The sequence below is a fragment of the Morone saxatilis genome, unplaced genomic scaffold (assembly GCF_004916995.1).
Source record: "Morone saxatilis isolate NCDOM2014 unplaced genomic scaffold, NCSU_SB_2.0 Contig17, whole genome shotgun sequence".
In the NCBI taxonomy this organism is placed as follows: domain Eukaryota; kingdom Metazoa; phylum Chordata; class Actinopteri; family Moronidae; genus Morone; species Morone saxatilis.
The window spans coordinates 17,065,097-17,081,693 of NW_023339729.1; the positions used below are offsets into that span (position 1 = coordinate 17,065,097).

General features: G+C 38.6%; 1 protein-coding gene across 2 annotated transcripts in view; it reads left to right on the top strand.

The window, feature by feature from the left end:
• Window positions 1–16,597, top strand: part of ctnna2 (catenin (cadherin-associated protein), alpha 2) — a 291,364-nt gene that overhangs the window by 199,339 nt on the left and 75,428 nt on the right. For both annotated transcript variants that reach the window (XM_035659486.1, XM_035659487.1), the window contains exon 8: window positions 9,534–9,614. In XM_035659486.1, the coding sequence (XP_035515379.1) occupies window positions 9,534–9,614 (81 nt within the window). The remainder of the gene's footprint in view (window positions 1–9,533; window positions 9,615–16,597) is intronic.

Below are 16,597 nucleotides of genomic sequence, written 5' to 3' on the forward strand. Positions count from 1 at the left end.
CCCCAAGCAGCGTGTAAAAGATGGAATGGTACCAAAATGTGTCAGCATCTGTGAAAAACTTGTTTGGAAGGAGACCATCAGGCCAGCAGGTATAGAGTCTGAGACAAATATAAACGTAAATAATGTCTAGACACAACAAGTCAGTCTGTTCCCTTGTTTTTTTGGCCTTAACTCATTTTTATCATTCACTTTTTTTGCTTAAATTAATTCATGAAGCTTGTTTCTATGACCTTGACATTGCATAAAATATACCTTTGACATATGTTATTATTTTCCTATATCGCTCTATGCTACATGAATACTTGTGCAGGCATTTTAGCAGGTGATACAGATGTTTATAGATTCTCATACTGTTATACTATGCTTATGTAACAGAGCATACAATATTACATCTATTAAATTTACATTGTATTGACACAGCCAATAATCGATTTTAACAGCACTTTTTCTGACACAAAGGATATGGATGAGACATCATAAGGGTATAAATATTTGAGGGCGTCTGGCATGGACATCCATTTAATTGAAAGGTACTTGAGAATTGGACCCTCACTAATGTCTGTTTAGTGTCCACTGTCTACCGCACGGAAATCCCATAATATGTATGTCATTGTTTAGTCTGATCCACTACTGAGGGGTGGAGAATGATGCAATGCAGGAAAGAGAAAATGATGATGAAATGGGATTATGTCTCCTGGCATTAAGAACAGGTCCATGGATTAGACTGACCTACTGTAGTCCCTGTTTTTTGTGTTCTGGCCGATCGGTAGCATTTAACTTGTATTGAAGCTTCAAAAACAGCGTCAAGTACCCGCAGATAGCCACGTCATGTTTGAGTATGCATGTATACGCAAGTGTGTGTGTGATAAATTGACTTTTTCCAGCTCTGCGGTGAAACAAAAGTACATCAATGATACTCAGACCTTCTTCTCACCCCATTGACTCGCTTTTTTTCTCTTTACCACAGTTCTGCTCTCACAGATATCACACCACTCTCTTATTTTCTCACCCTCTCTAACCTATTCTCAGCCTCTCCCTCCCTTGCTTCTCTTCTCTCCTGCTGCCCTTCCTTCAGTCCCTCCCTCGCAAACTACTTGCTATTCAGTTCAGGGAGGCTGCAGGCAGCATTGCTCTAGCTCCCCATACTGCTGCTGCAGGACTAGACTTTTTTATCCCCTGCTCTCTCTCTCTTTCTGTCTGATAACCAGCCATTTCCCCTCACTCCTTTTTTTTATTCTCCTGAAACTATGCACCTAAAATCTTGGCTTTCCGCCCAATACACTTGATATTTAACCCTTCTACCTCTCCTCATGCTTCTATTCTTAAATCCCTGCATCGCCGTGTGACATCCCGTTGCATGTAACTACGCATTGTGATGTTCTTTGGGAATGCATGTGAAGATCAGTAAATCAGCCACACCACAATTACCAAGGCAACAGAGAGAGTTGAAGATTCAACATTTTTTTCTTCCTTTGATGTTTGGGGATAGTATTTTCAAACCATTTTAAGTCTTATGATGACTTTCAAGTAGGCCAACCTGTTTTTAGATGCCATATGAGAGTTCAGTATCTTCACACTCTGGGTATATCTTCGAGTGATGCCTTGAGTATTTTACGCACTTCAGAGTCCTCAAACACACTTGTTATACTACCACTTCAAGTTTGTCTCTGAGTTACCTTAGTCACTGACTATTTTTTGGGCTGTTTTGGGATACCTTATTCCTAATGTAAAAGCAGAAATATGGGGGCTGTCAGCCTCCTAATGCCATTGTACTGACTATGACTAAGGGAGATGGATAATAAAGTCTTTATGACGTCTGTAACCTCATGTGAAAAGGCCTTTAGAAAGTCTGAATTTTCTAGAACCAGCTTCTGTCTGAGAATTCTGAGGAACACCTTGGCAGTCCATTATCCATTACAATGTTTAGCACTACTTGTCTTCTCTGCATATCCATCAAACCTAATTTGCTATATGATTCCAGGCAAAAAGATAAACTTTTGAATATGAATATGGTCTCATTATGTCTGGCAATCAAACAAAGGGAAGTGAAGAGAAAAGACAATCAACTAAGTGTCCTTTGCTTTATGTCGGCCTTTGTTTCTCTTTATTCTTTTGTGAGTTCCTGCCTCTGCCTCTAACTCTGTTTCATCCCCTCAGTGTTTCTCTTTATTTATGTCCAGTTAGGTTTTTTAAGAGCACTTGTTGAAATAATCACTGTTATATAAAATACTATCATGCACAGTTTGTATGAAGCCATCAGTATGTATTAAAAAAAAAGCTTAATTTAACCCCAGCCAGCGTCTGATCTGATCAAAGTCTGCATATGAAAATATGTTATCATATGTATGTAGACTTTGACTGGTCTGAGATGCCTACCATTGCAATGTTCCCATTGCATGTCATCCTTCTCCTCACTTAACTTGTTTTCTGTCATTCACAACTGTCATTTCACACAAAGGCAAAAAAATGTATATGCAAAAGTCTATGCAAGTATATGCATGTATGGAAACAATCTTCAGTTATAGTTCTTTTAGTGAATACAAACACGTTGCTAAAATACTATACTCTAAGTACATACAGTATGAGTTTATTCCTCAGTTTTTCATTTTTATGACTCATGATTTTGTTTTTGTGTTGCATCAATCTACCAATTAACCAGGTATCCATGCACACTGGGTTTTAATCCTTCAATCTGTGTTTACCCCATCCTGAACAAACTGCTCATCTCTGACTTACGATGTGCTTGATGATAAGCCAGATGCTTCCTCTCATCCACAGCCTGCTTGACCACAGATGCTAATAGCCAGTGACAGGCCCACAGTCTAAACATGAGCCAGTGTAATGAGAGGAGTAAGCAAACGGCATCAGCCATTAAACATAAGAGAGCTTGTGCCAGAAGGCACTCCGGCTCCTCCTCAGGCAGTGTCATTCTCGGCTGCATTAACTCTAACTTACAGGAGACTGCCAGGCTCAAACAGCACCGTTATAGATACCATGGCCGACAATGTGAGAGGAGAGAAGACATGAAATCCTCATACTATGCAGCACATGGGTGGGTTAGGAGGGTACTGGCTGTCCTGAGGCTCCACACAGAAGCTTAGGATACGCATTCATTCTCCCACAACATAATTTTAATAGGTTTGAGAGGCATATATATGCATGTCTGTGTGCTTCTATCAATAAATCCATTAATTTTAATAACATTGCTAATAAATGGCGAAATACATTATTGTTATAAATGGTCAGTTAAAAGTTTATTGACCATATACCTGATAAACATTTAACTAGCTTACTAACCTGATATGATAACTTTTTCTTATTGATAGCATATAAAATATACTTTCATAAATAATTCATCAATAACACAAGAACACAAAGCTATGATTTTTGGTAATCACAGTGAAAAATGTCTTGCCTCTTTTGTTGTAATGAAATAGGCTGAACAAGCATTCTGTGGAGCAATCCTCAAAATTGTAACTGATGTGTACAATTTGTGAAACATAAACGATAATGACTTATATGTGGTGCACCAATCAATGCCACAAACAAATGAAAGATAGGACTAACATTAAATTCCCTTTTCATTTGTTTTATTTTGCTGTAAACAGCGGCATGAAAACTACTTATTTGAGACGGTTACAAGAATAGCCAAAGCATGTAGCATATAGAGTCAAGGTGTATAGATAATGCATTCTGTTAATGTCATCCAAAATCTTGTGTACAGTGCAATGCTGCTCAGCAGTCTGCAGCGCCTAGCTCCATTATAACACAAATCAAGGTCAAGCTGTGTCCGCACCCCTGCTACCTTCTTGTCGGATCAGTTGTGTTGATTGGTGTTGTGGAAGGTGAAGGTGCAAAAACAATGGCAGAAAATCAGCGTTTTTGAGTTATTATCTTCTGTATTTGTGATAAACTTATTTCCAGCATTGACAATAAATATGTTTTACAAGTCATGAAGCTGGACCTCCATTGTTATGTAGTTAGTCCTTTAGTTAGTCTCGATCCTCTCACACACAAAAACACACTGTATTGTAAATGCTATTTCTGTGCTTATTTGCTTCAGCGTTGCATATTGCCTGCACTGTGCATCTATTAGTTTGCCAGGGGTTTATAACGGCTATAATAAGATTATGATATGGCATCTATTTCTGTACCATGTTGCTCTGTCATCTCATTTAAAAAACGAAGAAGGAAATTCTAATCTGAACCACTCATCTGGAAGTATTTTTTCCAGCCGTGGGCAGTGCAGCGTGTTTTCTTTTTCAGTATCCTGTAATCAAACTAGCTGATAGCCACCGCTGCACCTCTTTAAGTTCCACTTAATGAGAACAAGTCAAATTGGGCCATCTATGGCACTACAGCTGAGGGAGCACAACTTATCTTAATGAGGATCTAGCTACCCATTATCTGCTGGTAACCCGACCAACATGTTACCACCATTATCAACCCCCACCCCGGGCTCGCACATACACAAACACTTGCTCACCCTCTCGTTATCAGCATGCCTTCCCCTTTAAGCCCGCTGCAGACAGTATAACCACATTGGACAGTAATTGTACCTCTCGCTCCTGCCTAATTGAATTGACAAGGAGCCGGAATTGATGTCATTTAACACATTGATCTTCGGAGACAATGAGACAGAATGCCTCGTGCCTCCCCCTTTTCTTCCCCCACCTGTCTTCTATTTTCTTCTCTCTGATTCATCTGCCCATTCCTTTGATTTGCCATGTTATTGCTTATGAATTACCAGATTCATTCCTCAATTCATTCACCATCCCTCGGTTTCAGCGTTGTCTTGCCATTGTCATTTTTTATTGCATTAGTTTCAAAGGAGGAACAGAGACGAGGTGATAAAAAAACGAATTTAGTTCAATTAATGAGTGACTGCTGTCACTTTTTCTTTTTAGTACATCAGAGAAATATTGATCGCCTACATTTTCATTAAGTCTGTTCATTCCTTTCTTTCCAGAAATATAAGCTTTTATTCACATTAAAAAATTTAAAAAAACTTAGGCAACAGTCTGAATTTAGAAATCAAAAGAAGCATGAGGTAAAATATATTGTTAACCAGGCTTACTAAAAAACACTCAGCTATGAATCCATGTAATGCACCTCTTTATTTTTTATCATTTAAATAACACTTGAATTTGAGCCCTAGCTCAAATTATTATTACAGTTCAAAATAAATGGAAAGCCAACATACCTAAAGTGCCACATTCTTCCGAGATTACTCTACGTCTTATTCCACCATTACAGGGTTTGAGGTCAGAAATGCAGTGAAGCAGTTTGTGCTGCGGCACACCACTGAATTACACAACTTACTTTAGGAGGGCCTGAGAGAGCGTACACACTCAGGGCCCTCAGCCGTTCCACCAGCATGCACCGTCCACCAGCCGTCTCCTGAGTGGGCAACAACTCCACTGCTACTGCTTCCATTACCCTGCACACTGCGTATTTTCAGGCACCCTCCTCTGTCTTCCTCTCCCCAACTGAGAATGAATGAGTGCACACCGGGGGGCGGAAAATAATGGATGGGGACAGTTGGGAACATTGTCTGCAAAACACCACAAGGACTTGTGTTTACCAGAAAAACCGAACATGCACATTCCATTTTGTGGCAGTCAAAAACTAAGCAATCAATGTTGCTGTATGGGAGACAATTGAATCAACAGCCAACTGTGTTGTCAAGCTTTTAATGGCTGCGAGTTGGAGAGCGCAAATTGCTCACACACACAGGGCACACCTGGATGGGAATGGAGGGTAGTCAAATAGTTTCCCAGATAAACACCATAGACACATAAATACTATAATGTGACTCCACTCATCTGCCTCACTTTGTTTCCCACGCACCAACACACGCATATGCATATGCATACACACACATATCAAAGTTTTGACTGACCGGGGTAAATATGGGCCTGACGCATGGACTAACCTATGATTCATCATTTTGGACTGCCTTGTATATAAAGTTTGTGATGGGGAAATCGTGCGTAGTGTTTTTAATTGGGAGTTTTATATTTTGCAGGACACTCACAGCATGAGCAACACATTGTTATTGCATGTTAAATGAGTTTTTACAGTATAAGGGAAGCATGTTTTAATAACGGTAGCTCTGTAGACTCACTGTAAGTGTCCTCAGAATGCTGCATTGACAGTAAAGATACAAGATGACACAGAGAGCTGTATTGCATTTGTAAGAAAATATTCTCACCAATAAAGCACTGCTTAGTTGTCAATGTGGGCTCAAAATAACAGGTGCTGGGTTTTGGCCCTTTAGACTGACATCACTGTGCTGTTTTAATCTCCTTAACTCAGATTAAAGAGTCAGAGTTTTGAGAAATATAACAGCTGGGATTTCCGATTCCAGAAAATGAGAAACAAAACAAAAACACATACACACCAATTTTGTTTATTGGTGTGTATCCGTTATATAAATTATGAGAGCACTTTGTGTCAGGAGCCTGAACATTTTCTCTTTTGTCAGTTCAATTAAGGTTGTCGGTTATACATATACATGTGAAAATGTCTGAAGTGTCCTCAGAAAGGTTCCAGTTAAGCCCCTTTTTATTTTTGGCAGTCAGCATCTTTAATCCTTTGCGTCCCTCTGGTGCCTTAATGACACATTAGGCTCTTTAGGCAGCACAATGACTAATGTTGTCATGTCCTCTGCTTTGGCATAGAAGAGCTTGTCTGTGCATGCACATCAAAGTGTGAGAGCTTGTGTAAGTGTGTGGCGCATAATGGAAGGCAACTAAATGCTATCTTCATTTCACCTCCTCCCCCTATGTCAATCGGAAATTGGCCAAAAGACGTGTTATTGCAAATATAATAAGACCACCCCCACACGCTACAGTAGAAGTGCTGGGGTCAGGTCGGGTAATCTTTGTTGAATGTGGGATCGAATCTCAAATACATTGTTCACATTATGAGTGCCAGTTTTCCTCCTTTCAGGTTGGTGCATTGCTCCACAAAAAATGACTGCATTGTGTGATTGCTATTAGAAGAGGGGGTGACTAACTGTAGTATGAGCTAGGAGATAAATGGCTCATTCCTAATGTTTAACATCCATATGAAAGAAAACTCGTGCTATATGAGCCTTGGCCAAGGGCAAGCCAGCAATACATTAGTGAGAAAAAGGGAATCATATCTGTTTTTATGGCTACAGGCTCTTTTCATTGAGCAGCACTTTCACATCAGTGACCTTGCACACATGTGAATTCCCCCACAGCACGCACTCACAATACAACACATGTTGAGCTTGGTGTGTGACAAATCCAGATTGAAGAAATTGCAAAAAATATTGTGGTTGTTTATCCCGAAGTTGGCATCTCCTTGAATGTCAAGTCTTTTGTAAGAAAGGAGAAGATAAAGTGGGTTTGGACTAGTTGTTTTTCTGATAGTTGCATGGCGCTAAAGTTCTTTGATATAGCTGACATACTTCCTGAGCCAAATGGGACCTCAAAGAAAGAGCTTGTGTAGTCAATGTCACCATGTCGTGGGCCCGAGCTCACAGTAACAGCCCTCCCTCTCCACCACTCTCCCTTGTATGATAGGAGGCATATTCAGAACTAATGTGGAAACAGTAATTTTACAACCTGATAGTGACCAAGGCATTGAAAATGACAGTCAATGTTAACCTTGGGGTGAGTTTACAATGAGGTGGGTATTTGATGGGGTCTCAATTAGTTCTTTGTGACACATAGATATGAGGTGTTCTGTTCCACTCAATTATCAAAAGGGCAGGACAATAGTGCAGCAACACAGAGATAAGCAACCACATTTTGTGTCTCATTAAACAGGATAACGACTAAATAGCCCCTTTATCGTGAAGCCCTGTTGTTCTGGAGCTGTGGTCAGTTTGTCTCAAAGAAATCCTCATATGAAACAGGCATGGATGAATGGCAATTCATGTCACCAGTTATGTGTTTTTTTTCTGCAAAAGCTGATGAGCATTGTGGTTGTTTGCCGTCATGCTATGCTGGGCAGGACTTTCACATGGTTGCCAGGCAACGACACAACTAATTTTGCATGCTGGTATTGCTTTTACAGATCACTGTGTCTTACAATCTGTTGATCATCCTGCATCCTGCTAACCTTTTTTTTTTTTTTTCTCTGCAAAAATATTTTAATAAAACAAGCCACAACTACCCAGGGAATATGAAATTTGTAGATTTGGTTACTTGTCTTTGTGAACAACCAGCACAGCATTTTTTTATGTGTAGCACAGGTTTCAAAAGACAGATGAGCTAGACTTTTTTCATTTGTCAGTTTTCAAAATAAAAGGACAACATGAATCATTGTTAATAGACCTTTATTTAGAAGTGTGGTTGCATTTGACTTCATGCGGAAGTTAACTGTGCGTACCTGAGCGAGGGTTTGCAGCATAGCAGTAAATGTAGCACATTCTTCACCTCTAAGGAGTGCACTCTGTGTCTTCTAAGGAGTGCTGTGTCCCAATTCCCACACTTATTTACATTTTTTAAAAGCAAAGGGTTTGATCTTAAAACATTAACATATACTAAACATATTATACTTTTATACTAGAATTGTGACGATACATAGTAATCAATTGTATTGTTCTAGCAGTAACAATTATCTTCATCATGCTGTGGCAACCTAATACCTGTTCAATAAACTAGTGACAATACCTTACATTTATAATAGTTAAAGTCAACCTTCAGTCTTATGTAGTACATTCAGAACAGCACCATTAAGATTTTACCACTTTCCACTGCCTGAGACACACATGTATGCGTATATTTCTCTTGAGGGATCAGAGTACAGGATCATTTACGTGTGTCCTGGAGCAGAAATTGTTCACTCCAAGACACTGACAGCATATTTTTAACCTTCAGGCCAAGCTACCATCCCAAGTTAGATAGTAAAAGTGGAAATCTAATAACTGGAGTAGTATAAATCACCCCACTCTTATCCATGGTCTCTGAGCAAAAACAGTAGAGCTTGTAAGTGGTAAAGTGGAGCCTCTTCCTTGGCCAGGCTTTTCAAAGGCACAGTTAGCAATATTTCTGTATGAAAGACAGCAAGAGATTGTGTTTTAGTATCTGCCTTAGCAACTCCTAGTTGGTCGGGATGCGTGTTAACTGGAGAGTAGGGGAATCTGGAATAGCAAGAAGCTCCGTGCTGCTCTCCCAGTGGAACTCCCCGCTGTCAGGTGAGAAGAAGCAGCTGGTGACTCCGCGTGTATCAGGTGAAGCACATGGAAGTCAACACCCTCCTAAAGCCACCAGTAGGAGTTGGCAGTGACAGGAAGTGCAGCACACGGGAATTGGCGACGGATAAACTGATACTTGCCAGACAGGCTAGTTGTTAGATAACATACCAAAACTGGTTGAGTCATGTTTTCACCGACTCTAATCATGGACCACTTGTAATGTCAACACATGACAAGTTACTTCAAAAATAAATATTATGTGCAATGTTGATGTAAAAACAGATGCAATGTTGGTGGAAGGATTGTAATAGAATGTACTATAAGTGCATTAACATGGTGTTTTTGTTTCTCTTCACAGACTGGCAGGAAAGAGAAAGGTGACCCATTGAACTCAGCCATTGATAAGATGACCAAAAAGACCAGGGACCTGCGCAGACAGGTGAGTACATCATTCATGCTACATCTCGACATCTTGATATCCCTTTTAGACCCTATATCCTTTTTTATTTACATTAACTGCACTATAGCTTAAGGCTGACTATATATACAGTATATATATTGTATATATATTGTGTATTGTGTGTGTGTCAACTTCTCACTTTCCTACACTGTCTGTCCATTCCTCTCCACTGAGAACGTAAATCTAAATCTAGATCAGACATGTACATATACATTCTTCATTTTTAAGGCTAAATCATTTCCTAACCATTTTTCTAACAGGAGTAGTGCATTTGTTGGGGACTAATTTCAGCAGCAGATTCAATGCTCTAGTCAGTATTTACAGCAGGACAGTGTAGGTGGAATTGATCAAATAAACACTACAGTGCCCATGTTCATCTTAATTAGGGAACATGTCTTACTGATGTGTTATTAATGTTTTTTATACAAAAAAAGAAGTATGTGGCAGAGAGTAGGTATATCAGGAAATACTTGTTGGCAGAATCAATTCATTCTTGATTTTGGTTGTTCTGTGACATTTGTTGACAATAATAAAATGTAGCATATCACTAAATGTATTCTTCATGGTCAGTTTTTACAGTGCCAGAAGCACTGTACATAGACAGAAATCAATATAACATATAATATAATATAAAACATATATAATATAAAAGCTTGATTTTCCATAATTATTAATGATCACAGGTGGTTTATTGGAGAATATGCTTTGACCCTGGATCCTGTGTCACTAGTGGTTGACCAATATGAGTGTTTCAATGGCCAATGCTGATGCTGATATTTAGAGAGCAGGTCTACTGATGACTGATATATAATGCCGATATCAAAACAAAGAAAAGTCATGTATAATTCTATTCTATTTTATAGCAAATTCAGCCATATGTTTACAGCAGGATGCATCAGCGTTATAGTACAGCAGCCACACTGACATGCACTACCTGCAGATGTGGCCTATGCTGATAATCTCAAAATGCTAGATAATTGGCCCTATTAATTAGCTGACCGATTAATCCACTGACCAATTAATTGGTCTATCACTAGTATAAAAAGACATACGTACACATACGACCACTGCAAGAAATTTAGGTGAACAACACACAAGAAAGGCATCTGACTTTATAGACCTACACCATCTTTGGACTCTGTGGTTCGCTTGCACTAATTTTCTAATTCACTTTGGCATCTGAAACTTTAATAAAATAGCAAACATAGAGACATAATGCAACCTCCACACAGAGAGGACCAATATCAAGACTCAAAACCATCTTGCTGTGAGGTACAGGACCTATCAACTAACATACCATGCCACCATTTTGATGCTGTTAGATCTGTCAGTATCCAGTTTGATCACATATTAGAGCACTCCTTAAATTTCTATGTCAGTATCATTTCTTTTTTTATCACATGCCCTCTGAACAGTGTTCCAAGCTTGCATTTTATTTGTATGTAGCAAGACATGGTGAACTAAATACCCTGTGCCAAACATTTTAATGAACAATCAAATGTATTTCAGGCATTTGGTGAAATGTATCCGTCTTGCTTCTTTTTGATTCTGATACTTTTTTTTTTGATTCTGAAGAATTGTATCAGGAAGCTGCAGTAAAACCACCTTCCACATTCCAAAAGCGGATGAATAAGTAGATGATTCATGTTGTTATACACAACGTAAAAACTCAAAAGCAATATTGATTTACCAAGATTAATCTGGCTCTCCACTGTTGGATCTTGTGGAGTATAAAAAAAAATGTTGACACCATACTTGAAAAAAAAAGAAGATACTTAATGAGCACACATAAGTGTCTGTTGATTTAACTTAATTATTCAAGTATGCTTCTGAGGTACTCTTTCAATTCTAATTAATTAACAGACAAAATATCATGACTTGTATTACACATCCTCTAGTAAAGATTGTAAGTACATTTGAGCAGACATCTTGCCCCAGAAGAAACAAACCCATTCATAAACCAAAAATCAGTTGTTGTCCCTGAATACAGTTTCACTCCAAAAAAAAAACGCTTTCCTGTCATGCAGTGCAAGAAATTTTCTTTTTTGCAGGAGAGGCACTCTGGCAAAACTGACAATAGCTACCTGCACAAAGTAGCTCTGGTTGTGTCCTCTCTGACCTCTTAAGACCAGGGGATCATTCCAGATGGGAGGCTATAACTCTCCCTCCCGTTGGGCATTTGGTGAGGCTGCCTAACAGACTGCCAGGCGGTACTCACTCTGACAGGATGTTCTATTGACTCAGGGGTTGGCTTGACAGAATAGGCGGTCTGTTTGAGCTTTGAGTTTAGATGGGAGGGAAAAATCATAGCACACATGCAGGCATTACATAGAGCTATGATACTGTAATTATGTCAAAACATTTTGAGTTTAGCAAGTCACTGGCGGCGTGTAGAGACACAAGACCTTCCTGAGGGGAGGAGCACAGTTGCGTCTCAGTCTTCACCATCTCCATTGTGAAAAGGAAGGATCAAATATTAGAGGAGACAAGCACAAATGACAGACAGCGTTTGTGAAATGGGAGCAGGTAAGACTGAACAAGCCTTGTGACAACACTGCCAGAGATATGCGGCATTGTTTTTTCTTTCATGCTGTTGTGTATACATACAAGACAATACTAAGCTGTCTGTTATCCAGGGCAAACTTGGTAGATGGCAAGCATATCGTTCCCACCCCCTATTTTGTTTTCTCAGTAAATGTAAATTTTCTACAACACTACCCAGTCTGATGGAGCCAATGCAGGGTAGCATAACTACACAGCATTTTGCACCATACAAATATTAAAAGAATGCTTGATTACCAACATGACAATAAAAGTAGGTCTTCCATTCACACAAGATAACTCAAGGATGTGTAAGCAAATGTTGAACCAACCTTCATGACTTTTATGATTACTTCATGATTACAGCTTGGCAACCTGTTGTTATCCCTGTCTCCATCCACAATGATTACACAGTTGCTCTTTATTTAAAATATGTATTAACAGTCTAAACGCTAGGCTCTTCGAAGGCTTGACCATCGTGCTCAGTGGGTCAACACACTGAAATTAACAGCCCAAAAAAAGATATACAACTCTGTATGCACTTTTTTATCACCTGACAACATCACACTGAGACAACAAGCTACAGTTTAGCCAGACCTTGTCTTTGTCTAAAACTTCATCTTCATAAGTCAGTGCCCCTTATGCCTTACCAGCTTTTTAGCAGCAGGTGACTCTCTGCTTTCCCACTGTACATCTGGTACTGACAGCAGCGGGGCTACTTTCATGCTGGCCCTCTGGGCCAGGATATAGGCAGCAGTGATAATTTGCTATACATTGTTATTTTGATAATGATAGCACATTAATAATGTATTTTATATTGTGCCTGTGTAAAAAAGAACAAAACATAAACATCCCCTGAGACCTACATAGTCTTATCTTCATATGTGAAGTATTTACGTGCAAATTTCAGTATGCCAGATGAGTGGTTGAGCCCATATAGCCCCATATACTGTAGCTTTACAATGCTTAATAATTGTTTTACTTCACTAAATCCACTTGAAATGGCAATCGCATCAGCAAATACAGATTTAATTCAAATTTAACATGAAATCAACTGAGCTTTGACCTTATTTTCTGGTAGGGAACTTGATGCCAAATGAGGTGTCTTAACAGATCACAAGAATAAAATGTCAAGACGAGCTAATGAGTGATCCTAGCATTCTGTAGCTAGGTAATTAGCCTACCAACTCAAGCTTGAAAAGCAATCCAAACTGGAAGTTGAAAGTGGCCATTTTTAAAGTTCAACTTATTTATAGACATAACAAATCAGATTCTGAATTTCTTTACATTAATAAATGTGCATGTAAATGCATTTACTTGAGCCTGATATAAGCATAACATAACAAAACATAAAAATTCGGTATCATTAATTTTCTGACTTATTTAGAAAATTCTGCCTTTCTTTGAATCAGACCAGATTGTACTTTTTTCCCATGACTTGGTCTGTTTTCATCCACTCTAAGTTAATCACTGCTCTAGATTTAGCTTTACCAAGTCAGGCTGTTCATCAAGCCTACATTAATGTTAATGAATACATGCATAAATGTATTATAAAGGTTAATGCATTACAATTAAGTGCCCGTGCTTACTAGTAGATGTGGTCCTATTTTACTTGCTATAGGCTGCCTGTTTAGCTTGTGCCCCTCATGTGACTACATTAAAAGTCTGAGACTAGTTTAGTGGCATAGGCCATCACTCACTTGCCGTTTCACATAAATATAAGTCAATTTAGGAGTCTCTGAAACATGGAAAGCAGTGGTTATTTAGTTGAGGACCCTTGGAAAAGAGGTGCAGTTGGCCTCTCTAGCACACAAGAACATAGAGTAGTTTTTTTTTCAGTTTCATAATAACAGAGAATATGTGCAAAATCTGTAGTTATTCAACAGATATAATCCTTATATTCCCAAAAGAGGCAGCACATCCATAGCCACCATCCGAAGTGAGTATGCATCTGTAACGTGAGGGTTCGGTATGTGGTGGTGGATCACTCTTTATGAGAATAAACAGCAGGATGGAGACGGATGACTTTCTCAAGCGGTACTTTACTGAACTTCACAACTCACAACAACTCCACTTCCTTGTTCGGACCTCTCACGTGACTGAACTAACCAATCAAACTTAGACTGAGTAAAGTGAGGGAATCAGAGAGGCAGATTCAAGAATATCCTGACTGTGTTAAATATGTAAACATGTAAATTGTAAATAATATTGTGTAACATAAATATGTCAATAATAAACTGACTAAACATTGTAAATACATTTCTAGTAAATTAACTCAAATATAAATTATATTAACTTCTGAGCCTTACAATTTTCTGAATGAATTGAACGCAGGATTACATCGTTTTTTTCACCGCAGTAGGAAAAAAACCCTTCTGTCACAGCCCTACAATACATACTTCACATCCTACTGCTTTAATGTTTAAACATTATTATTGTTAGCTTTAGACATTCTGTTTGCTGTCAAAACCATGACTGTAATTATCGGTGCAAATGCAACAAAGAAGACCAGCTTTTTACTAGAAATAAAAGAGAATGAAATGTGCACTTGGCAGCAGGACAGGTGGAGATTGAGCAAGCAGGAATGTGAAATAAATAAAATAAAAATAATATGTTCGAACCTTTAGCATAACTTTGGCATAATTGTGAGGATTTCAATGTATTTCCTCCGTTAATTAGTATTCACTAGGTAACCAACCCGACAAAGTTGTTGGAAATGAGCCATGTGTTCTACCCCCTGTCATCCTGCCTGTAATGAATGCATCTGTCAAGTCATCTCTCTGGGCCGTATTTTGACTGATGGCTGATTCCAGGATTCCCTGTAGCACAACTGCTTCACATATTTTATCTCTTTCTTTTTCTCCCTCTCTTTCTGCTTTGGGATGTTGAAATCATTTCCATTCCTGCCATTAGTTTGTTGATTAGTACAGCTGTTTTTAATTGTTGAAGGTTATCATGTTAAGGAGAAACAGCTGCCACGAATCTTGTCAGCTGCAATTCTTTGTTTAGACTAACAATTCCAGATTATCTGTGAATCCTTTTGCTCTTTTCCTGCAAAATGTTTTGAGGCTACACATTAAAGTTTCATTAACTACAATATTGAAAATTCCCTGTTATCTCAGGCACTGGAAAATACATAGCCACATTTGGAGGCATCACATGTTGATAGCTTGACTAATAAACATGTATATACATAAATTAAAGTTATATTTTTAGATAATAAGCGGTAAACAATAAAGACTAAAAAAAGAAAATTGACTTAAAGCGGCTTTTATCCAAATGTTCATATTAACAATGGTCACACGACTACTTGTGCATGAAAGGCGTCACTCAATAAAACAAACCCACACAAAATGATTACCCAACTCTGCAGTTCCCCTCAGCTCTGTGAGTGTTTCAGCTCATTGTATAATTAGCACTGGGCTCATTCGCCATGCATGATGCACTCCCGTTACAGCACTCCCCCAGCTTTTGTGTGTATTATTGGTATTTATATGGCACCTTGGACCACCGTTTCCTTCTTGTGTACTCTGGATGTGGAAATGACTATAAACAACCTTGAACCTTGAACTTGTCTGTTATGTTTCACTCTCATCCGCATCAGTTCTAGATGCAGCAGCCAACGGTTTAGGTGCATACAATGAGTATGCTACCTTCCAGCACCAGACTACAGAAAGATGAAGTTAGTGATAAGCTGGTGAAGATAGTGGAGCATTTAACAGCTAAGAAGGCAGATACTTACCTCAGTAGTTGTTAGAGACAAAAAATAAATAAATGAAGCTAAAAGAAGAGCGAATATTGGATTTACATTCTCCAGGTAGCCAGAGATGTGACTCCAAATGAATGCTAATATTGCTCTGTATCTCCTAGTTATGTAAATAGGCAGCTGTTTTCTAACAAGTTTGCCATATCAACTTTATAAAGTGATAATATGTCACTGTTGTTTTTACAGCTGGCAAAGTGGCCAAAAAATAACGCATGTTTAAATATAACTAAATCACAATTACAAACAGCCAAGCACACAAACATCATACTACGATATGATTTAGTTCAGTAAGAGGCCCAGCTTGCTGAATCCAGACTTTATCACCACAGACAAAGCTTGCTCACACCTCACCCTATTGCCAGACAGAATGTTGATATAAGAAGATTCTGCAAAACCCATGATTGCACTCAATGACAATGTATGTTTTTACCATCAAGTCCATTTCAAGTTTATTGAGACCAGCTTAAGTTTCACAATTCCAGTAAATTATACACACATTAAGTTCCAAATGTATGCAGTATTTTAGAACGATTTAGTGAGTAATGGTTAGTGGGACCCTGGAATTTATTTTTAACTCAGATGTATGTCATGGCAAAAGAAAAGTTGGGAAACACTTTCCCTAAAGGCTTAGTGTCATTACCGTTTAAAAGTCTGA